This window comes from Muscardinus avellanarius (assembly GCF_963383645.1).
Source record: "Muscardinus avellanarius genome assembly, chromosome: 1".
In the NCBI taxonomy this organism is placed as follows: Eukaryota; Metazoa; Chordata; class Mammalia; order Rodentia; family Gliridae; genus Muscardinus; species Muscardinus avellanarius.
Genome location: NC_137786.1, coordinates 123,091,224 through 123,116,289, shown reverse-complemented (window position 1 = coordinate 123,116,289; position 25,066 = coordinate 123,091,224). Strand labels below are relative to the sequence as shown.

Genomic DNA, 25,066 nt, shown 5'->3' with positions numbered 1-25,066 from the left:
AAGCCCCTCGCAGCTGGATCTCTCTCTGCTCTAGTTGCTCAAGTTGCTTTCCTCTCTCTTTCAAGACTCAGAAGTACTCCTGCTACACTAGCTGCATGCAATCACATACTTCACAGCAGCCCACAGAATGAGTTGAAGCCCCAGTGTAACGGGCCCATCTCATCTCTGTCCCTTAGCCAGATCTCTGTAACCAGAGTTAACACACAGTGTCTATCAAGTAACCTGATTCTCTGCTGTGCCCTCAGCTAGCAAAAAAAGGCCAGGCCAAATCTATGGGACCGAATGAATTATACAAATGTCAAAATTATATCTTGGCAGAAAATATTAAAGAGGTTTTTAAAATGTGTTTAGCATATAATATTACCATATGGAAACCTCCTGAACCACCAAGAAAAGAACCATGAAAAGGGGCCATCCTGTTGAAACAACAAACATGGGGCAGGGGTCATTTTGATTCTCATAATCAAGAAGTGAATGCTATCGCTCTACTAAGAGGAATACTTACATATACACTGTCAATCTTTCTTGACATGTCAGATATATGTCTTAATGGCTTATAAGAAATACTATATGAATTAAAATTTGAAAGGAGGCTGTCAAAGGGAGGAATGTGTTATAAGGTACTGAGAGGAGAAGAGGGAAACTGTAGCCAGCAGGTAAGGTGGGGACATACCTGTGATCCCCATTCCTGGGAGGCTGAGACAGGAGGATTGCAGGTTTAAGGTCAGCCTCAACAAGGAGTGAGACTCTCATTAACTTTTGTTTAACAAATGTTTAACATTAAACAAATTAGGGCTGGGGTGTCACTTGGAGGTAGAAAGCCCCTGGTTCAATCCCTGGTTCAAAAGAAAGGAGAGGAGAGGAGAGGAGAGGAGAGGAGAGGAGAGGAGAGGAGAGGAGGAAAGACAGACAGACAGACAGACAGACAGACAGACAGACAGAAGAAAAAGAAAGGGAAACAGATGTTATGAAAAATTCCCTTTCTCATCTCTAATATTATGTAAAAAGAGCTTGCAAATACCATTCTTCACTAGCAATTGGTACATTTTAGAAATAAAAAATACTATAGAACAATAAAAGTGAAAAGATTTATTTGCAAAAAAAACTGTTAAAATGTCCTGTAAGTCCCCACTAAAAACCTTTTGAAGAGTTTTTTTTCCTTGACTCTGAAGAAGGAAACCACAAATTAGTCAACTACATGAAAGTAAAATACCAAACCCTGGCTCAAACCGCACCCAGAAGACAAAGGGAAAGCATTCTTCTATTCATCATTTCTTTCCTTAATTGTAAATTGATCCTTTAATACTTCAGAATCCCCATCTGAGCAACCAATAAATCCTGAACCTACCGACTCTAAGGAAATCAGGGTTCTCCAACTCACCCCAATGCTACTGACAGGGAGACCACTGAACCAAGTAGTAGATGTAGTGGATTCACAGGTAAAAGTGTCAGTGAGCAAAAAACAAAGTACATCTAACATTCTGTCTCGGAGCACATTCTCAGAAAGCCACAAGCTCTACTTCATTAGAAAATATTACTTTGGCATCAACAGTGTGGCAAACATTTAGGATTCTCCTTCAAATAATTCAAGAAAACATGTAAAACATCCAAGAGCAAAGTTAAACAAAAAAGTATCTTTTTTAGGAAAAGAATGTCTTCATCCAATTCAAGCATAGCTTTTTACAAAGGGAAGTCCTAAGTCTCTTTTAAAAGTCTGAACACAGTTTATAAATACAAAACATCTCTTCAATAAATAAATGGTTCCTGAAGTCTGTCCTGATGACCTCCAGAATCCTCCAGCACTGCTGTCCCGACAAGCCCCAAGAGGCTCTAGCTGCCAGGGGAATGGGGTATTTTCCGCTATCAGATAGCTTTTCTTCTGTCATGCGGACTTTCATCAGTATGTCTCTTCGTAGTCTGAATCCTGGAGGGAAAAGAAGGGCAGGCACGATATATATGCGAAGTACACTGCCACCATCAGAATTTAAGCAAAGATCACAAGTGTGGATCTTCCAAGTGAAACTTGGCTGGGGGTGGCAGGAGTGCAGTGTCACTCACAGCACACCCAGGGAGGGCCCCATGAAGCATCACAGGCCCTCCCTCCATACATTATGCATATTAGACTGGTTTTCTGCTTTGAAGCCCCAGTGGTTCTCTTTTCCTTGGTGAATTTCTTTTTTTAACCATCAACACACAAGAAAAGGTATCTGCCTAGAGCAGAATGTGAAAGATTGGGGTTAGGCCTGTCAAGTAGGAGCCCTCTCCCTCCATGTTCCACCCTTTCCTGGCCATGTTACCTAGGATCAAGTTCTTTAACTTCTCAAAAACTCAGTTTCCTCATTTATATAATGTGGACGATAAGCCGGTGGTGCGTGCTTGTACCAGCGCTTGGGAGGCTGAGACAGGAGGATTGCAGGTCATGGCGAGCCTCACAGCCACTTAGTGAGGCCTGTAACTTAGTGAAATCCTGTTTCAAAATAACATATAAAATAGGGCTGGGGGTATAGCTTGGAGGTAGAAAGCCCCTGAGTTCCATCCCCAGTACCACAAAAAAAAAAAAAAAAAAAATGGGAATAATAAAAATGCACCTCACAGAGCTATTGTAAGAACTGAAAGAGACAACAGACCCGACTGGCTCAGTGCTGTGCAGCCGCTTCACAACTCTTCTTCCAGTTTAACTCCTGTGACCATGATTCTTACTGTTAGGATTCAAACTCAGACATGACCACATCACTCCTAACCTCAAGTGGGCCATGAGTGCTACCTGGAACATCACATTTCTCCAGACTTATCCCCCACTCTCCTAGATGGCTCTTTTACGCCTTAATCCCTTTCCCCCATCCTCCAGCACCTCCTCTCCCCCTCTTCTCTCTCCTGGACTCACTTTGCCCTTCAATGGGAACAGAGAAGCAGTCATCAGGGGACTCAGTCCCCATGCTCACAGCACACAGCGCCCCTGCTTGGCTTTGTCTACTGTGTCTACTGTGCTTACGTGATCTTGCTGCCTTTATCAAGACCAGACTCTCCACTGGTGAATAGAGACTGTCATCACCTTACCAGTCCTCCCTTCTCTCTCCTGCATTATCATTTTTTCCTTCTTTATTGGATCATAAATTTGTTCCAGTTCTTGTAACAGGAAAAGAAAAGTAATGCGTGTGTGTGTGTGTGTGTGTGTGTGTGTGTGTGTGTGTTGCTGGGGACTGAACCCAGGAGTGTTCTACCTCTGAGCTACACTCCCAGCCCTATTTTTTCTAAACAGGGTCTCACAAAGTTGCTGAGAGTCTCATTAAATTGTTGAGGCTGGCTTCGAACCTGTGATCCTCTTGTCTCAGTCTCCCAAGTACTGGGATCAGAGGTGTGCACCACCATGCCTGGCTAAAAAGCAACTCTTGACACATTCCTCCCTCTACTTAATACCCCATTTCAGAACACTAACTTATTTTGAGTTATTGAAATATTTAAACCCTGAAAGGTTGGTATTAGGTCTTCCCTCTTCTCTGGCACTAACAACCTTTCTTCCATCTTACCTAAGATACTCAAGGCCACAAGAGAAAGAGAAGCAAAGAACACTGCAATTAATTGATTGCAATGGGCTGTGTTCATCAGGCCAAGTGCTTAGCCTGGCAACCAGGACAACAAGGTCTCACATTAAACCCTGCAGTGACAGGTGTGTGGTTTCTGACCTGTTTCCAACTGTACCACATCAGAGAGCCTCCCTCCTCCTCAGATCCTAGAATAGTCACAGGAGCCTATCTGTCACAGAAACTATGCAAGGGCTCAGAGGGGGAGGGTTAGTCTTTTGAAATTTAAATCAAAATTTGGGCCTTCCAACATGGTGTTTGGAAGAGATCTCAAGCTACCTCAAAGTTTCAGATACTAGGAATTGAAATCTCCTAGTATAAATTCAGTGGCCTAAGACACTCCTCTTTCAGAATTTCCTGTCAGCAGAGATTGTTCTGCACAGCCCCCTTTCCTACCTCAGAGCACCACTCTATGCCCATAAGACAAAAAGCAAAATCATGCTTAGAACTGAAATGGGTCTCCAAAGTCTGAAATGCTCCAGGGAAAAGACCCTGGTTTCTGCCTCCATGGACCTACTGGCATAGCCTCTTCTACTTCTGGGGATGAGAGGTCCCTTTTTTTTTTTTTCTTCAGGAAGTAATAACATTTTTTTTTCCTTTTTTTTTTCTTTTTATGTGGATTATATTGAAAATGGAATACATTCAGACAGTTGCTGGTGCCCTCCCCCACCCCACTTCCCCTTTCCCCCACTCCCAACAATGAGTGTCCAGGTTAACCATGCTACATTCAAACTTTTACACATTTGAATGTAGCTCCTCCATTAATCAACCTCAGCCTTCTTCCTCTTTTACCCTTCCATTCTAACTTTGCTGAGGTTTCCCCTCCATTATCTGGAGTTCCTCTGGTATCCTCAATACTTCCTAGTTTGGGCATATTAGAGAAAACATAAGTCCCTTCTCTTTCTGTGCTTGGCTGATCTCACTTAATATAATATTCTCCAGGTCTTTCCATCTTTTTGCGAATGACATGATTTTGCTCTTCTTTATTGCTGAGTAGAATTCCACTGTGTATTTTCCCATAATTTTGCAATCCATTCATCTGTTGATGGAGACCTAGGTTGGTTCCATATTTTAGCTATTGTGAATTGTGCTGCTATGAACATGGGTATCCATTTGTTACTGTAGTTCTCTGATTTCAACCCCTTTGGAAAGATACCCAGGAGTGGTATAGCCAGATCATATGGTGGATCTATTCCCAGTTTTCTAAGGAATCTCCACGCTGATCTCCATAGTGGTTGAACTAGTTTGCACTCCCACCAAGAGTATAAAAGAGTTCCTCTTTCCCCACATCCTCGCCAGCATTTGTTGTTATTTGATTTCTTTATGCTTGCCACTCTGACTGGGGTTAGATGAAATCTCAGCATAGTTTTGATCTGCATCTCCCTGATGGATAATGATGTTGAACATTTTTTCATGTATCTATTGGCCATCTGTATCTCATCTTCTGTGAAGTGTCTATTCAATTCAGTTGCCCATTTCTTGATTGGGTTATTTGTTTTGCTAGTGAGAGGTCCCTTTAAGTACGGAGGAAGATATAATCCCACGAGTAAATAGAAGAGACCTCAGGGACTTACCAGACACTCAGCACAGCGGACACAAAGCCTTGCCAAGCACTCTTCCTTCTCCTCCTGGTCAGTGCTGGGGAAAGAGCACAGACCAAATATCTGTGGTCACCATCCTCAGTGGAGCCCAGCAGTCCAAAGCTCAGGCCTTGTAATAAGACAGGTCTGGCTATGGATGCCAGGTCTGCCACTTACTACCTGGATAATTGGAAAAATTATTTCAACTCCAGAAGCCTATTTTCTCATCCATAAAATGTAGATATTACCACAAACCCTTGAAGCATAGTTGTGAGGAGGAGGAGGTATAAAAGAAACACATGTGAAGCAGGCATCATGGTGCCTAGATATAGTGGATACTAAAAAACTAGCAGCTCGTTCTAAGCATCCACTCACTCAGCAGAGTACTGAGCACCAATGATGTCTGAGGCATCGTGCTAAATAGGGATAAAGAGATACATAAAACCTGGTCTCTGAAAGAGCTCACCAACCCCTGGGGATGAGAGGCCTGTGGTCACCTTAGCTAGTACAGGACTGTATAATGTGATAAGAGCTTTGAGAGTTAGGTGAAACTGCTCTGGCAGAAAGGCAGGGAGTGGCTGTCTTGCCCTTCAGGACTCAGAAGTGTGGAGAGGCAGGGATGCTTCAGCTGGGTCTTGGAGAAGGACAAGTTTCCGGGGAAACAAGAGTGAGAAGGAGGGCATTCCAGGACAAGAAGCATGTAGGAAAAAAATATGTATACATCTGAATGAGGGCAGTATGTCTAGTGGGAAAGAAAGATAAGATAATTAGAGCTGGAATGCGGGTGAATTAGAAGAAGTGGCAGAAAGTAATGTGGCTCAGGGCTGGATGGTAAAATGGTTTGCATACCATGCTTTGAAATAGACACTGGTATTCTGACAATAGTTCTTTACTTTCGGGGGTCACAGATAAAACTCTTTTTATTCTTTATCCCCCCACCCTTCTTTTCCCCTTTTGCTATTGGAAGTGGAACCTAGAGGCATTCTACTTCTTTTTGTTGTTGTTGTTGTTGGTGGTGGTGGTGGTGGTGGTGGTGGTGGTCTGGAGATGGACCCAGGGGCATTCTACCTCCGAGCTATACCTCCTGCCATATTTCTTTTTATTCTTTATTTTGAAACACTCTTTCTGCATTAAATAAATACACAAATAGAATGAAAATTTTAGACCCTCTCGAAAGACTGTTAATAACACCTGATACAGATAATGGAGAACTCACAGGGATTTTATGTAGACTTTTGTTGCTTTTTTTAAAGTAATTTTTTGTTGAGGAAAACGACTGGTTCATGCCTGCTCACTGTTAGAATAATGTTGGATAAATGCTTTTGATAACTAAAATCCATTTAGCCCCTCAGAGCATCTGCCAACCAAGAATAGATCCTGCTTATTTAAACTGTCTTTGCCCTCCCCAGCTGCTCTCAGGGCTGCCTTCCCTCCTCACAACATGGCTCAGTGCCAAAAGAAGGAAGGAACAAAAGAAGAGAGAAAAGGGGTGGGGAGAAGAAGAGACTTGGAGTTTCCTTTTAACTTTGAGACAATGTGATATCTACTCCAAATTTTATACTTAGAACCATGGCACTGTGCAGAAGACCAGGAGAATATTATCAACCCCTCCATCTGCCTGCAAATCAATATTCACAAGTTTCTCTTTTTTCCTTCCTTCAGGTACTCCTCAGCAGAATTGTTCTGTCCAAAAGAAAATCTTGAACTAAATTCAACCTGAGGGAAAAGAGGGTGCCTGAGTATAGGGGTCCGGGTACCACACAGAAAGCATAGCCTGAAGATTCCTGCTCAGGGCTCCAGCTGCACTTACTCATCAGAAACTTCAATAGATGACTTCTTATAACCAGACTTGCTCCTCTTCTTCAGACCCGCAGCCTTCCTGTACATTCTTACCAGCAACAGAACCACCACCACCACTGAGGGGATGAAGACAAGGATGGAGAGAAGGGCCACAGAGGAGAGCATGGTGCCAAAACCTAGAGGGAGAGAGGGAAGGGGGTGTGTGAAGTGCTTCCTTTGACACAAGATGGTTTCTGTGTTCTCATAAGACTTCTGTTGTAAAAAAGGTAGAAAACACACAAAAGCACAATGAAGAATAAAAACTTACCCATAATTCCACAAACTAGGAATAGTACATTGGAATCTACCAATTCTTATCGGAGGTGGAGTACATGTTCCTTAAAGTATAAATCATACTTTACTGCCGGGCGTGGTGGTGCACGCTTGTAATCCCCGCTCTTGGGAGGCAGAGACAGGAGGATCATGCAGGTCGAAGCCAGCCTCACTGGCTTAAGAGACCCTGTTTCCAAATAAAAAATATAAAATAGGTCTGGGAGTGTAGCCCAGAGGTAGAAGGGCTTCCAGGAACCCCAGTACCACCAAAAAAAAAAATCATACTTTACATAGTGTTCTCATATTTTTACTTAATATATAAATGTTTCTCTATCATTAAAAATTCCTTCTACATGTAATGTTTAAGGGCTGTATAGTTAGTATTCTACCATATTAAATAATTTACTGGTGGCAGTACTGGGATGGCCCAGAGGCACAGTTTCAATGAGTTATATCCCCAACTCTTTTTATTCTTTCTCCCCCCACCCTTCTTTTCCCCTTTTGCTACTGGAAGTGGAACCTAGAGGCATTCTACTTCTTCTCCTTCTCCTTCTCCTTCTCCTTCTCCTTCTCCTTCTTCTTCTTCTTCTTTTTTGTTGTTGTTCTTGGTCTGGAGATGGACCCAGGGGTATTCTACCTCCAAGCTACACCTCCTGCCCTATTTCTTTTTATTCTTTATTTTGAAACAGGGTCTCACTAAGTTGTGGAGGGCCTCACTAAGTAGCTGAGGCTGTCCATGAACCTCGATCCTCCCCAATGCTGGGATTACAAGCAGTGCCACCACGCCCAGCTAAGACATTCTACTCTGAGCTACACCCCCAGCCCTGTCTTACTTTTTATTTGGAAACAGAGTATATCAAAGTTGCTAAATCTGGCCTTGAATCTACAATCCTGTCTCAGCCTCCCAAGTACCGGGATTACAAGAATGCACCACCATGCCCAGCTGAAGGGCATATACTTTTAAGAAATCTCTTGATTCCTACTACCAAACTGCCTTTCAAAAAATTATATCAGTTTCTAGTCCTTCCAAAAGTATGAATGTGCTCATTTATTTAAAACCTAGACGTTCTTGTTGAAGAAGAAAAAGACAGTGAAGAAAAAGAAAGAGGAGGAGGAAGAAGAGGAGGGGGGAGAGAGGACATAGAGGAGACATGAAAAGTAGAAAGGAAAGAGGGGGAAAAAAGTAAAGAAAGGAAGAGAGAGAGAGCAAGAGAGATCCAAGTAATGACAGAGCAACTATAAATTAGATGTCATTTATCTCTTCAGTCTAATCAAATGGTTCCAATCAAATTCAGTGCTAGAATAACCACTCAGTAGTCACCAAGAGAAAATGTAAGAAAAAAGATCAGCCCTCAGCCTCCTCTCAATCTGTACCACACTAGAAGAGTGCTGCTCCTGACAGCATGACATAAGTGTTCTGCCTCCCATGGCTGGGGGAGCAGGCAAGTTCAAGACACAGGCAAGAACTCTGTCTCATAATTCACAATGTGAACACTGGGGATATGGAAATGACTTCTAGTTCACAGAGATAATAACCTTCCATTATTCAGGGATGTGCCATATTTTCCACAAGACCTTTGGCCACCCGAAGTTAAAATGAAAAAGGAATAATGAAGAGACTCTAACAAGATTTGAAGAGAAAGTTTGGTTTTCAGAATAAAGAGTAAAATGTTATTAAAGCCAGGTGTGGTGGCACACACCTGTAATTCCAGTACTTGGGAAGCTAAGACAGGAGGATCATAGGTTCAAGGACAGCCTCAGCAAGTAGTCAGACTTTCTTCAACCTAGTGAGACCCTGTTTTAAGATAAAAGTAAAATAGGGATAGGGGTGTAACTGAGAGGTAGAATGTTCCTAGGTTTGATCTCCGGTGCTACAAGAAAGAAAGAAAGAAAGAAAGAAAGAAAGAAAGAAAGAAAGAAAGAGAAAGAAAGAAAGAAAGAAAGAAAGAAAGAAAGAAAGAAAGAAAGAAAGAATCTTAACAGACATATCAGGACAGCAGAACAATTGCTTTGACTCAATGATCCAATGACTTGACTTGATTACAGAGATAAAAAGATGGTTTTGTTTCTCAACAGGTACTGCAGAATTCATCCAAGTGTCCCAGCGTGCTGCAGAAGAGGGCCAGCAGCCCCTCATACCTCGTTCTGTGACTGTCAGCTCTGTCAGGGGGATATTGTGGTGCACATCTGGGGGGTTTTTCACGGCGCAGCTGAACGTCCCGTTGTCCTTGGGGGTGAGGCTTCTGATGCTTATGGACGCGTCCCCTTTATACACATTTCCAACCCAAGAAATTCGATCCCGAAATGTGCCTGCTGTGGTTGGGTACTGGAAAGACTGATAATGAAAAATCTAAGAAAGCAACATCATGAGAGAGAAGGTTAATTTGTAAAATGCAATGAAAATGTAAAACTAAGTAGGTGCAAAGTAAAACGCGACTGCCTAGTGGATTTCTTCAGTTGGCCATCACCTGCATCCTGCAGGCAGAAAGCCCAGTTAACACAAATGAGCAGCAAAAGGCCCCTTGAATCTCCTCTAAATGGCCCATCATGCACTAGAGGACTAGCTCTCAGCCAGGGACAATTTCTCTCTCCACAAAACAATTGGTAATACTTGCAGACTTGTTTTTCATTTTAAAAATTTACTTTTTAATTGACAATTAATAATTGTGTATAATTATAGGGTACAATGTGATTTTTTTCAGAGTGCTTGGAATTGCTCTCAGAGACCCACACAGGCAAGATATTCCACTGAGCTACACACAAAGCTATTTTTATTTTTTAAGGATCCACTATATTATTTTCCAAAATAGCTGTACTATAATTTGTGTTCCCACCAACAGTGCACAAGGGTTCCCTTTTCTCCAATCCTTGCTTACACTTGTTATAATTTGTCTTGACCTCTTAGGTGCTAGGCAAGCACTGCCACTGAACTACACTCCCAGTCCTATAATGTGCCTTTACAGTAACTATTCTAGCAAGTGTGAGGTAATATCTCACTGTGGTTTTAATTTCCTTGATAATTAGAGATGTTGAGCACTTTTTATATATCTGTAGCCTATTAATACCTTATTTTAAGAAATATCTGTTCATAGCTGGGCGTGCAGCACACGCTTGTAATCCCAGCATTCGGGAGGCTGAGACCAGAGGATCGCAGTTCACGGACAGCCTCAGCTACTTAGTGAGGCCCTCTGCAACTCAGTGAGACCTGGTTTCAAAATAAAGAATTAAAAAATAGGGCAGGGGGTGTAGCTCGGAGGTCGAATGCCCCTGGGTTCCATCCTAGACCCACAAAAAAAAAAATATCTGTTTATATCCTTTGCCTATTTTCTAATCAGTTTCTTTGTGTCCTTGATAGTGAGTTAGGAGACCTTTTTGGGTGTCACAGCTGGGGAGATCAGCTCCTGACCTCCAGAGGTTAGAAGCCAGAGACTTCTAAACATGCTACAATGCAGAGGAGAGCCCCACAACAAAGAATCACCCAGCTCAAATGTCAACAGAGCCAATTTAAGAGACCTTGCTCCAAGGTAACATCTAATATTTGCAGAGCACTTTATACTTTGCAAATGACTTCCACACATTTACTCACTTGAAACATAAATAATGCTAAATTATTATGAGGCACACATAATATATTCCAAGTTTATTAAAGGGGAACAGGACCCCCCCAAAAAAACTGAGTTCCTTAAAGAATCACAATTAATAAGTGACAAAGGGCATTTTTGTTTATTCTCAAAATCACTGGGAGGGTATACTATAAGCCAGCCTTTCTCAGTTAATATAAATCCTAAGTCAAATGCATGAAAGTGCTCAATGAAGATATATTAAATTAAAACAATGCTGCTTTTGGACTTGGTGATCAGACACTTTGTCACGAAAAGCACCTAATTACACCTGGAGGTGGGCCAGGCAGATACTACAAAACAATGGCCTTTCTCTCTTATGCAAGCCATAAGGTTTTTCTCTTTCTTTGTTTACTTGGTACCTTTCCACTTAGGAAACCAGGCATTCACAACCAACTAATTGCCCAATTTTGGAAAGCAATTTCCCAAAGACACTGAATCACTTACTGGTTCATTTGTTCATGCATTCACTTGATAAATATTTAGTGCACACCTATTATGTTCTAGACACTGTGTTAAGCCTGTGTTAAGCCAAAGAATACACTGGGAGCTACATAAGCAGTCCCTTCTCATGGAACTTGCATTCTGGTAAATATGGATATTACTAATATATGAGATGGATGTTTGTTGGAAGCCTTCTTAGTCATCAGTTTTGAGGTCACCTCAGTCCAGCTTGGGAGGGGCACAAACCACCCACCCAAGGACCATATGAGACTGATTAACAGGGACCCTGACAGCTTCCTTGTTTACCCTTTCCTTCCCTGGTTGATTTGTGACTATCTAGTTGTTTTTCCTTAACTCAGTCTCCTATGATTAATCATTTCTAACAACGCTTTAAAACCCTCAATATAAGAAAGACACTGGTGGAAGGAGACATAGGAGACCTCTCTCTGTTCCCCAACCTCTTCAACTCCCCTGTTTCTCTAATAATAATTCTCTCCAAAAATTATTCTGACTCCACTGTTGTTCATGTGAGACTTCTATCAATCAACATCAACACCATCTGTGACAGATGTTCCAACAAGGAAGGTAAAGAAGGCCCACCATTGATTATATCATCAGGATAAAAGAGTTTGAAACTCCTAGCCAGGCACAATGGCAGACCTGTAATCTTGGTACTTGGGAGGCTGACACAGAAGTATTACAGGTTTGAGGCCAGCCTCAGCAACTTAGAGAGACCCTATTTTAAAATAATAATAAAAAAGGGCTGGGGTGTATCTTAGAGGTAGAAAGCCCCTGGGTTCAACCCCCAGAACCAAAATTAATAAATAAACAAATAAATAAATATTTTAGACTCCTTATTAAAAAAGTAAAGCCAACAGTGTATCTTCAAGGTTTTAACCCATAAATGCCATGTTAAATTAATAATATTCATATCCTTTCTAATTGATTAATCTGACAAAATCCTGACTGACTAAACAAATAACTGCAACATTATATCAAGTGATGTTAAAGGTTCACTAATTGCAACTGGGGTGAGTTGTTGATTTTATGACCAGCCTCAAAGAGAGAGTACTGGAAGAGAACTGTTGGTTGCATATAATGTTTCTAACCCAAGAACCTCCCCCTTTGCTTGCTGTCCTACTTTTGCCTGAGGAGGTAGAGACAAATAAGGCCAGCCATAGTTTCCTGACCATGCAGAAAAAAAACTATGTTAAGTCTAAAGAGGAAGGAACCATGACTACAACTAAGCTCCCTGCACAATATCCAAGATAGATGGCACTCAAAAGTGGCAAATCGAGGACCAGGCTGCATGGCCCCTACCCCGGGAGGGTGGGTGGGCGCGGGCGCAGGCGGGGCACCCTTAGGCAACCCCCCAACCCGGAAGGCCCCAGAGGTCCGGCCGCATGGCCCCAACCCCGGGCAGGGCACCCTTAGGTGACCCCCACACAGGAGGTCTGGGCCGCAAGTCTCCAACCCAGGGCGGGTAGGGGGCATGGGCGGGGCACCCTTAGGAGACTCCCCCACCCGGAAGGGCCCGGAGGTCCGGGCCAAAAGGCCCAGACTCTGGGTGGGTGGGCAGGCGCAGGCAGGGCACCCTTAGGAGCCCCCCTCCCACCCAGAAAGAAAAAAAAATTTTCATCGCTACCAAGTGCCTGATCCCACATCCTCCCCAAACCACACATACTCTCTTCTCTTATTTTAAAAAAAAAAAAAGGGAAACGAAAAAAGAAAAATATTCGAGAGGGGTTAAGATGGCCACGGCAGCAGCTAGAATATTGGAGATGCAGACAAAACATATCCATCTGAACTGGAACTTTTGGAAAAATTCCCCGCGAAGGAGGACTGCTGCTTCTCTACATGGTTAAGAATCCGGGACATCACCTGTAAGGAGAGAGTTTAGCGGAGACCTAGGAGGAAGGCAGTGGTGTCAGCAGTGGCCGAGATGGCGATGGAGATTTGGATTTGGGAGAGGCAGACATCTGATCCAACCCACCCTGATCCTCTGAAGAAATTACCCCAAAGGTCGAATGCTACTGTCGCGCATGCTTAGGAACACTGGATATTATGCGGTATGGGAAAAGAGCTTGGGAAAGATTTGAAATGGTGGAGGCAGTTGCATTGGCAGCACAAGTACTCAGGGGAGGCAGAGATCTGACGTAATACACCTGGAACTTTTGAAGAAATTACCTCAGAGGCAGAATACTACCACCACGCACCCTTGGGAACGTGGGACAACGTGCTGGGTGAAGAGGGTGCTCGGATTGGAGCCTGCCGAGGGGTGAGGCCAGTGCAGGGACAGTGAGGCCAGGATCGGAGCCTGCTGTGAAGCAAGGCAGGTGATAGGGCCTCTGAGGCCGGGATCAGAGCCTGCCGAGGGGTTAGGTTGATGCTGGGGCCAGCAAGGCTGGGATCAGAGCCTGCCGTGAGGAAAGGCCGGTGCTGGAGCCTCTGAGGCCAGAATCAGAGCCTGCCGAGGGGTTAGGCCAGTGCCAGGGTCAGCGAGACTGGGATCGGAGCCTGCCGTTGAGGCAAGGCTAGTAGTGTTGGGGCCTTCGAGGTCGGGATTGGAGCCAGCTGATGCGTTAGGCCAGTGCCGGAGCCAGCAAGGCCAGGATCAGAGCCTGCCGTGAGGCAAGGCCGGTGCTGAGGCCTCTGAGGCCGAGATCGGAGTCTGCCAAGGGGTTAGGCCAGTGCCAGGGCCATTGAGGCTGGGATTGGAGCCTGCTGAGACAAGACTGGTGCTGGGGCCTCCGAGGCCTAAATAGGAGCCTGCCGAGGGGTTAGGCCGGTGCCAGGGCCAGCGAGGCCGGGATCGGAGCCTGCCTTGAGGTATGGCTGGTGCTGGGGCCTCTGAGGCCAGGATTGGAGCCTGCCGAGGGGTGAGGTCAGTGCCGGGTCCAACGAGGCCGGGACTGAAGCCTACCATGAGGCAAGGCTGCTACTGAGGCCTCCGAGGCAGGGATTGGCACCAGCCAAGGAGTTAGGCCGGTGCTAGGGCCAGCAAGGTCAGGATTGGAGCCTGCCATGAGGCAAGACCCATGCTGGGACCTACGAGGCTGAGATCGGACTCTGCCAAGGGGTAAGGCCAGTCCGGGCCAGCGAGGCCAGGATTGGAAACAGCTATGAGGCAAGGATGGAGCTGGGACTTGCGAGACCAGGATAGGAGACTGCCAAGGGGTTAGGCCAGTGCCAGGGTCAGCGAGGCAGGGATTGGAGCCTGTCGTGAGGCTAGGCCGGTGCTGGGGCCTCTGAGGCCGGGAGAGGAGCCAGCCGAGGGGTTAGGCCAGTGTGGGGCCAGCAAGACCAGAATCAGGGCCTTCCATGAGGCAAGGCCAGTGCTGGAGCCAGCAAGGTTGGGATCAGAGTCCTCTGGGTGGCCAGGCCACTACTGGGGCCATCAAGAGTGGGATTGGAACTTGCAATGCGACATGCACAGAGAATAAAATCCAGATGCTTCCCCTAATTAGCAAGAACTAGGAGGAAAGTGGGTACAGGAGGAGGTCGAGTTATAGAAAGGGCCCTATTGAAAAGCAATTAAGGTGACCAATCAGAGGGGAGGGGATAGGGGAAGATGGAATATCTTTAAAACTCATGAGGTGCATAAACAATTATATCAAAGATAATCGCCAATTAAGCATGAGATGGAGGGAGGGGGAAGGAATGGGATGGGGATTGGATGAGGGCTTATTGGATGATATGTGCCTATATATCCTCTCAAGTCTTGTATTCCAAAGTGATGTATCATTAAAAATAATAATAAAAATAAAATAAAATAAAAAGTGGCAAATCGCCAGGCATGGTGGCTCATGCCTATCATCCCAGTTCTTGGGAGGCTGAGTCAGGAGGATCACAGGTTCGAGGACAGCTTCAGCAAGCAGTGAGACTTTCAGCAACCTAGTAAGAACCTGTTTCAAAAATAAAAATATAAATAAATAAATAAAAGAGGGCTGGGGATGTAGCTCAGAGGTAGAATGCCCCTGGTTTCAATCCCCAGTACTACCACCACATGCACACACAAAGGGTCCTAAAACTGAATCATTAAAATAAAATGGAAAAACAGAATAAATAAAAAAGAATCCTTTCAAAGATCCAATCTTACACATGGTTATGAGATTCACATTCTTAAATAGCATCTATCCTGTGTTAAGGATACCGCGGCAACCATAAAGAGTTCTTATGGTAATGTAATCTTCAACTAGACACTGCAATGAGATGTGAGCCATAAATGTGTTTTATGTGTGTGATTAAAGTATATTGTTTCTAATATTTCAAGACCATCTGTCACCAACACAAGGTGCCATAATTTCCTTCAAATATAGCTATATAAATCACTGCAGATGTTCATATGCTGGAAGAAGCAGCCAAGATAAATCTACATAGCACAAATATACAAAGAGATATACCCACCGAGACAACTTTAATTCACAGGAAAGGAGCAGTTTTAACAGAAAGAATTCTGTGAGCAGGACCTGTAGACTTTTTGTAGCCAACAGTCCTGCAAATACCCAAGTAAATCAAATCTGAAAATGAAGCTATAACACCATGCAAAACTTCTCTGAGTTTTTGACAGTTTTTTTTTTCTGCAAGTTACGTACAAGATCCTTATGTATAAGATTCTTATGTAGAAAAATAAAAAGCCCTCTGTGATCAGATGAATGTCATCTAGGCAGAAGCTCACCTCCTTTCGTTTACATAGAAGCTTATCTTCTGTTCTGAGAGGAGACAGCCTCACATGCCCCTGTGACTTACAATAAAGGGATTCCAAAACTGTTGACCCAGAAGACTCAAAGAAACTTATTTATTTATTTATTTATTTATTTATTTATTTATTTACCTTTTTTGCGGGTCTGGGGATGGAACCCAGGGGCATTCGACCTCCTCCGAGATACACCCCCTGCCCTGTTTTTTTTTTTTATTCTTTATTTTGAAACAGGGTCTCACTAAGTTGCTGAGGGCCTCACTAAGTAGCTGAGGCTGTCTGCAAACCACAATCCTCCAGTCTCAGCCTCCCAAATGCTGGGATTACAAGCATGTGTCACGGTACCTAGTTTAAGTTACTTATTTTTACAGTACTGGGGATGGAACCCAGGATCATTCTACCTCTGTGCTATACCCCCATCCCTATTTTGTATCCTTTTTTACATTTTTATTTGGAAACAGGGTCTGCTAAGCCAGCGCGCGCAGCTGGCTTCCAACCTGTGCGATCCTCCTGTCTCTGCCTCCCAAGCACTGGGATTACAAGCGTTTGCCACCACGCCCGGCCTTGTATCCTTTATTTTGAAACAGAGTCTCACTAAGTTGCAGAGGGCCTCACTAAGTAGCTGAGGCTGGCCAAGAACCTGTGATCCTCTTATCTCAGCCTCCTAAGTACAAGTGTGTTCCACCATGCCTGGCTTTCAAAGAAACCCTGTGAAAAGAAAAGCATGGACTTACAGATTCTGTGCGACTGCTGCTAGGAGGGCGGTATGTCCAGTCGATGGTCAGTTTGTCAGTGACTTCCGAAGTTGACCTGAAGTTACACTTCAGCTTGATCTTTTCTCCAACATAACCTCGGACCTGAGTGTCTGCACTAATTTCCAAGGAATGGACGATACAAACACCTAATTGATGGTGGGACACAGATGTGAGTGAGTGATACAGACGTGACATACTGTTCATCATTTTTAGGGCTCTCATTAACAAGCCAGCGCAATCAATATCTTCTATGCAAGCCCACAAGGAACAAAATGCTGCATTAATCTAGGAGAGCGGTTTTTATCATTTTGTAATCATAAATCACAGATTGAATACTTGTGTAAAAAAAATTAAAACATGATCAAATGAGCATTTTCCCAAACACAAGCTTGTGGTTAAATTAAATACAAATGAGCAGGGCTGCCCACAGCAGACTAAAAGGCACTGTCCCCCCTCCGCCAGACACAGGCATGCGCCAGGGACGTGGCAGCTCTGCTGGGGCCTGAGGGACTTACCCATACACAGCTTGGCTGCGGCATGAAGCTGCCACTGCCTCAATCACCAGCAAAATGAGAAGAGGAAATAAAAATGGGAAAAATGTTTAAAGCATTTCTTAAAGCTGCCCCAGGGCTCAGTCTACTTTCCCCCTTTCCTAGAGCTGGTTAATGAATCATATATTCACTAAAAGTAACTTACGGGAGGAAAACAGTAAGCTGAATGTGTTCTACAATGTAAAAATAAGATAGTTTTTGTTTTGTTGTTGTTGGTGGTGGTGGTGGTAGTGGTGATGGAGGTTGAACTCAAAGGCATTCTATTTCCAAACTACCCTTCAGCCCTATTTTTTATTTTGAAATAGTGTCTCTCACTAAGTCTCTGAAGCTGGCTTTGAACCTACAATCCTCCTGTCTCAGCTTCTCAAGTACTGTGACCACAGGCATGCATCAGAACACCCAGCTAAGATAGCATTATTACCCTCCAAAGACCTACTCTTTTCAAAACCACTCATATCCAAATTTGGCATTCCATCTCCCCCAAAAGAGCTGGCACTATCTTCTGACCAATACCTTCTGCTTTCATAAAACAGTAAGCAGAAGCAGGGTGTGGTAGCACATGCCTGTAATCCCAAAACTTGGTAAACTGAGACAGGAGAATCATAAATTCAAGGACAGCCTCAGAAAGTAGTGAGACTCTCATCAACCTATCAAGACCCTGTTTCTGAGCTGGAAGTGGTGGTGCAGGCTTCTAATCCCAGCATTTGGGAAGCTAAGACCGGAGGATCCCGGTTCGCACACAGCCTCAGCTACTTAGTGAGGCCCTCTGCAACTCAGTGAGACCCTGTTTCAAAATAAAGAATAAAAAATTTGGCAGGGGGTGTAGCTCAGAGGTCGAATACCTCTGGGTTCCATCCCCAGACCCTCAAAAAAAAAAAAAAAAGACCCTGTTTCTGTTGGGTGTGGTGGTACACGCTTGTAATCCCAGAATTTGGGAGGCTGAGACAGGAGGATCTTGATTCAAGGACAGCCTCAGGTACTTAGTGAAGTCCTTTGCAACTCAGTGAGACCCTGTTTCAAAATAAAGGCTAAAAACTAGGGCTGGGGGTGTAGCTCAGAGATAGAATGCCCCTGGGTTCCACCCTCAGTACCACACACACAAAAAAAGACCCTGTTTCCAAATAAGAAATAAAAATCAAACTGGGGGTGTAACTCAAAGGTAGAATGCTTCTGGGTTCAATCCCCAATACCACAAAATAAATAAATAAATAAATAAATAAATAAATAAATAAACAAACAAACAAACAAACAAATAAATAAATAAATAGCAGAAATGTATATTCATCTAGAGAGCCCTGTTTTAGAAAATCAAGTTTCCCGCTCTTCGTTTTGCCTACTTCCTTATCCACCTCTGTAAGCCATGATTTGTCTGGTAGTCACAGGCCCAACACAGCAGCAAGATTTTAGAAAAGAGCAAATTCTCACACCATCCTGAACGCCAGCAATCCCTCCAGCCCAAGCAGGATGGTGTAGTGGATGAGTGCATAGTCTCCTAAGCCAGAGGGTCCAGGTTCCAGCCTATCACTGGCTGGCTCTGCAGCCTCATTTCCTCATCCTTGTGGGAAGAATAATAACGCTTACCTTGGAAGGTCACTATGAGGACTGAATCAAATACAAACACTGAGAAGCCTCTGGAGGGTTATCAAGCTAGTGTGCAGTGAGTGTGGGTATCCTCACTATCATCCCTAGCCTCTTCAGTTCTATGTTCTTGAAACATTTCCTACCACGGACAGTTCTAACTCCCCAGATCTTCGGCCCTCATCTCTGCCTGCCTTGAGTCATTTTTCCCGCTCCTCTCTAAACAATCTAGTCTGGTCACATTCCTCTTAAAAGGAGGAGACCAAGACTGGACTCACTAATAAGAACTGTAATAAGAATCCTATCCCTCCCAAAGATGAGGGTTACTTCTTCTGGTTCATCTATAGCACCCTTTCTGACTTTGCCAGGATGAACTTGGCCTTCCTTCTGTGCCTTTGCAAAGGCTTTTCCCTCTGCCTGAAAATCCTTCATCCCTCAGTCCCCACTCTCCTAAACTCTACTTGTCACTCAACATCCAGATGTCAAAACTGGAAGGAGGCCAGGCATGGTGGCACACACTTGTAATCCCAGCATTCAGGAGGCTGAGACAGGAGGATCACGGTTCATGGCCAGCCTCAGCTACTTAGTGAGATCCTTTGCGACTCAGTGAAACTTTCAAAATAAAGAATAAAAAGTAGGGCTGGGGGTGTAGCTCAGAGGTAGGATGCCCCTGGGTTCCATCCCCAGTACTGCAAAAAAAAAAAAAAATGGAAGGAGGAAATAAGTGGATAATCTATCCTGTCCTGCATCCCATCCCTTTTTCCTAAAACACAAGTACAATCCAGAAATTTAAAGATTAGAATTAGCCATACCTGAAGCCAGGTGTGGTGGCGCACACTTGTGATCCCAGTACTTGGGAGACTGAGACAGGAGGATCCAGGTTTGTGGCCAGCCTCAGCTACTTAGTGAGGCCCTCCACAACTTAGTGAGACCCTGTTTCAAAAATAAAGAATAAAAAATAGGGCCAAGGGTGTAGCTTGGGGATACAATGCCCCTGAGTTCAATCCCTAGCACCACCAAAAAACAGCCAGACCTGGACTTGCGTTCTAGCTGAGCTACCTACCATCTGGCTGTGAGAACTTGAACAACATTACTTAACCTGTTCAAGCTTCAGTTTCCTCACTTGATAAACAGGAATGACAACCAGAGCTACTCCCCTGGGATCGCTGTGAAGATCCAATACAATTTCAAAAAATAACACAAGAATGCTTTGAATAAAAACACTGAATAAGTGTTAGCTATTATTATTCAAATAAACAACATGCATATTCAAAACCCTTTAGTACTACCATGCTGGGCTATGGGATAAACCCAAGCAGTAACGGTCTGGGCCTGCATTTCTGCCACTCTGCCACCTACCCTCCCCTTCACCATGCCTGGGAATGTCCCGCCATTCCCCAGGTGTTCTGTGTCTCTTTATACCCTGGTGCCTTTGTCGAGAAGGATCTCTCCATCTCTACCAATCCTGCCTGTTCCCCCTCACACTATATCCCAACACTCACACACCCTCAAAGCCCAGCTCAAAAACAGGCAGCCTTCATAAGGTCCTCCCAGATACTCTGATAATGCTCATCCTTCTTTCTTCAAGGTTCTCAATGGCCCGGCGTGGTGGCGCACGCTTGTAATCCCTGAGCTTGGGAGGCGAAGATTCGAAGCCAGCTGCACTGGCTTAAGAGACCCTGTTTCAAAAATATATATATATTTTTTAAAGTAGGTCTGGGAGTGTAGCCCAGAAGTAGAAGGGTTTCCAGGAACCCCAGTACCACCAAAAAAAAAAAATTTTTTTTTTTAAAGGTTCTCAATGGCTTAGTACATGGTGCTGCTCAAACATATTAGTTGCACCTAAATGCAAGCATTTTTAGGGCAAAAATTAAGAGGGAGGAGAGCAGGCAAAGAAAGACTGAAAGAGGTGAATGAGCCACCCTACATTCTAGAGACCGTTCCTCCACTAATCTGTTCATTAGTCTCCCACTCTCTCCCGATCACCTTTCTTACAGTATTTTCTTTCTTTCTTTTTTCTTTCTTTCCTTTCTTTCTTTCTTTCTTTCTTTTTTTTTTTTTTTTTTTTTTTTTTTTTGTATGTGTGGTACTGGATGTGAAACTCAGGGGCATTCTACCTCCGAGCTACAACTCCAGCCCCATTTTTTATTCTTTATTTTGAAACAGGGTCTCACTAAGTTGAGGAGGGCCTCATTAAGTAGCTGAGGCTATCGGCGAACTACAATCCTCCTGTCTCCGCCTCCCAAATATTGGGATTACAAGCATACACACCACCTGGCTCCTTACAGTCCTTTCAATAGTCATAACTCCCCTATGCTTCTATCTTTCCATTGCATCCATTTGGAAAAAGCTCAGCTCCTGATGGCTACTTCCAGACTGAGCTGGTATTACCTGAAGGGGAGAAATCACTGCACAGTGACTGTGAGAAATTAATGTTGTGGAATCAATACAACAGTCAGGTTTCTGGCTTGATGATGCCATTCACAGAGAGAAGAAAGACTAGAAATGCAACAGGTTTGGCAGAGGAACATGATTTTGATTCTGGATGGATCTGGGGATCTGCGATACTTAAGGGATAGTGTTTAAGGAGCTGCTGGTTTAGAACAGGGGTTATCCAAATATGGCCCAGAGGCCAAATGAAAGTAAATGGACCTCATGGGAGGGGAACAAACTAGGAATAACTAACAACCTAGATTGACTTACATCAATCATTATTTCCAAGTCTCCTGGCAAACAATGATCCTCCTGTCTCAGCCTCCCAAATGCTGGGATTACACGCCTAGCTGAAAATCACATTTTATACATGGAAGGAATTAAGCATGGCAAAACAAAGTTCTCAATTTTTTTTAACGGTATCAGGAATTGAACCCAGGGGCCTTCTACCTCTGAGCTACACTCCCAGCCCTATTTTTTTTCCTTTATTTGGAAACAAGATCTCACTAAGTTTTGGATGGCCTCATTAAGTAGCTGAGGCTGGCCACAAACCTGCAATCCTCCTGTCTCAGCATCCCAAGTACTGAGATTACAAGTGCGTGCCACTATACCCAGCCAAAGTTCTCAATTTTATACACTCCATTTTCCAAAACAGATAGGACTCCTTAAATCATTAGCTTGTTCAAATTCTCCTCAAGTTATAAGCCTGGTTCTGCTATATTCATTATTAAGACTCTCTAGTCTATCATCTACACTTTCCTCACTTCTATGGAAATGTGCGTTTAGGAATCAAAAATTGGCTAATGATTTAAGGGATCCCATCAGTGAAGAGGAAAGGCAAATAAACACTGGTATGAAAACAAAGTTTAAAACCTAGCAGATTTAGATTCAAAAGTAATACCAAATAATATGAACGAAACACTAAAAACATACTAAGTGAAAGAACCCATTCACAAAAGAGTTTAAAATGTATGAATCCACTTATACGAAATGTCCAGAATAGGCAAATCCACACGACAGAAAATTGGTGGTTGTCAGGAGCTGAGAAAGGTGGGAATAGGTGTGGGATTTCTCTTTGGAGTGATAAAAATGTTCTAAGATTGGTTGTTGTAGCAATTATGTCAATTCTGTGAATCCTAAAAATCACTGAATTATATATCTGAAGTGGACAAATTCTGTAGTATGTGATTATATCTCAATGACCCTGTAATTTTTAGAAGGCAAGATAAAAATCTATCTAACAAGTACTCAGAGATCAAAACATCAACTTCGAATGTTTGAATTATTTGGTCCACTGGATTTGAAGGAACTCTTCAATGTGAAATGACATTAGGCATAAGAAAACATCCACAATTTCTATAATTTTTTTTATCTCAGTGGAACAATATTTAAACACTATGTGTGTGTGTGTGTGTGTGTGTGTGTGTGAGAGAGAGAGAGAGAGAGAGAGAGAGAGAGAGAGAGAGAGAGAGAGAGAGAGAGATGTACCAGTATTGGGAAGAGGTTTCAAAATGTATTAATGTACCAGTATTGAGAGAGGTGGGGGGGGGGTCTGGGTTTGGGTTTATACAAAGTGATGGGCCAGCCTAAAGACTGCAAAAAGAATTTAGCTGAAAATCTGGACACTTATGATGACACAGGAAACTGGGAGGGATCAGGGAGTGTGCTGGCAGCATGAATATTAGTCACCAGATAAATAAAAACCTCCCAGCCTTACCTCCTGAGATTTAGGGCACCTGAAGTTATAGTTCTATAACATTAAAGGTACCTTCCAAAAATTCTCCTTTCATTTTATGAAGTTAACAATGTGTGTGTGTGTGTGTGTGTGTGTGTGTGTGTGTGTGTGTGTTTATTTTTTTTTAACTGGGGATGGAACCCAGAGGCATTCTACCTCCGAGCTACACCTCCAGTCCTATTTTATTCTTTTATTTTGAAACTATAGTCTCACTAAATTGCAGATGGCCTCACTTAAGTTGCTGAGGCTGATCGCGAACCCACAATCCTCTTGTCTCAGCCTTTCATGAAGGTTAACAACTTAATATTGCTATAACATTAATTTAATTCCCAAGAATAAACACACGATAAAAAATTGGGGAAAAAAACCGCATTCTAAAATGAAGTTAATTAGGTTGGATTGAAATGTATGTCATTTGAAAACTGCATGAAAGCCAAAAAGATTTTTTCTGTTACTGTGTCAACACTTTACTTCTGATAGTAATTAAAAGGTTAAAATTTTAAAAGAACTTAGATGCCCCTCCTTCCATATTTTAAATGTTTTTCAAATGCCAAGGCAGTTCTTTTTCCTCAACAATCTCCTCCTCTGTTATAATGAAATGACATCCGGTCCCTTGTGACACAGTCCCTGATAATCGCTTACAAAAAGTAAAATGACCAACAATCATGATTTTGTTTCCCAAAATTACTGGGGAAAACTACAGACCCACTTAAAACTTTCTGTTCCTAATCAGGACGCGCCCATCGCAGGACACAGTCACTGAGAGGCCAGCCAAGCGCGGGCGGTGCGGCGCCCCCGGAACGCGGAGAGCGGGGGTCGAGCTCCGGGGGGGTCAGAAAAGGCTGACGGGACCGCACCACCTACAAGCCCGCCCCAGACCCGGCTTCCTCCCTTCCCAGCAGTCTCGCGTGCGGGGGCTTTCCCGGAGACCCCCCACCCGGAACCGGAAGGGCGGACGTCTTCCCTCTGCGGCCGGAAGTGGCGCGCCGCGGCCGCACTCACCTTGAAAGAGCAGGATGCCCAACAAAGGCAGGAGAGCTCGGCCGGGGCCGTCCGCCGACCTACTCCACCGCATCCCGACAGCTCTTCATGGACTCACACACCTTGTTTACAGCTCTCGAGAGCTGCCCAGGTGGGCCGGAAGTGACGTCAGCGCGGCGCCCGCGAGGAAGCGTCACCGGGCAGTCCGGGATTGCCGCCGGCCGGGGCCGCCTCCAGGACCGCGCCTGCTGTCGCCGACGCCCCCGCCAAAGCTAGGGGCGCTCTTTAGTTTGAAAATGGGATGGGCTACACACTTGGGGGAAATTCACTGTTTGGTTTTTTTTTTTTTTTTTGGTACTAGGAATTGAACCCAGAGGCCTTCTATCCTCAGGCTACGCCCCCAGCCCGATTTTATATTTATTTGAAAACTAGGTTTCTGAGAGCCTGGCTACGTCGAGGAGGCTTTGAACTTGCGAACCTCCTGTCTCAGCCTCAAGTACTGGCAATACAAGCGTGCGCCACCACGCCCGGCCAGATTCACCGATGTTTGATGGAATTTTGCGGGACTAAAACCTGAGCTTCTGGCTGTAATGCCAGGCGTTATTTACACTCCTGGAGATGGTTTTAAATGAGCTCTCAGATTCCAATAAACTTGGAGTTCAGAGAGACGAAAGAATGCAACCAGCATCAGTCAGTAGATACATAGTACAGAAGATCGTCAGTGGCAGTGGGGATCAGATCAGGCCGGCATATGTTAGAGGTGATGGGGAACTAGGGTGTGTGTATCTGTTGTTTGGAAAAGTAAAATTTATGTTTTCAGAGTAGTTGCAGTGAAATGGAATGATGTCACATCTTTCTGAGAAAGACAGTGGAGGTAAATCATTGATTTACTAATGAGTAAATCATTAGTCATCCTATTCTCTTGGGACCACGATATGGTTAAAGAAGGCAAGAGGGAACACACTTATTCATGGGCCTCGTGGAAGATTTAATGACT

The 25,066-nt window shown here is 43.9% G+C and overlaps 1 protein-coding gene across 1 annotated transcript; it reads right to left on the bottom strand.

The window, feature by feature from the left end:
• Positions 1-1,897: 1,897 nt before the first annotated feature.
• Positions 1,898-24,163, bottom strand: MPZL3 (myelin protein zero like 3; the record flags this gene model as incomplete). The annotated part of the gene is made up of 6 exons (XM_080708844.1): positions 1,898-1,924; positions 5,156-5,219; positions 6,972-7,137; positions 9,413-9,623; positions 16,771-16,937; positions 24,091-24,163. The coding sequence occupies 6 exons, from the start codon at positions 24,161-24,163 to the stop codon at positions 1,898-1,900; spliced, it is 708 nt and encodes a 235-aa protein (XP_080564970.1).
• Between the last annotated feature and the right edge of the window lie 903 nt (positions 24,164-25,066).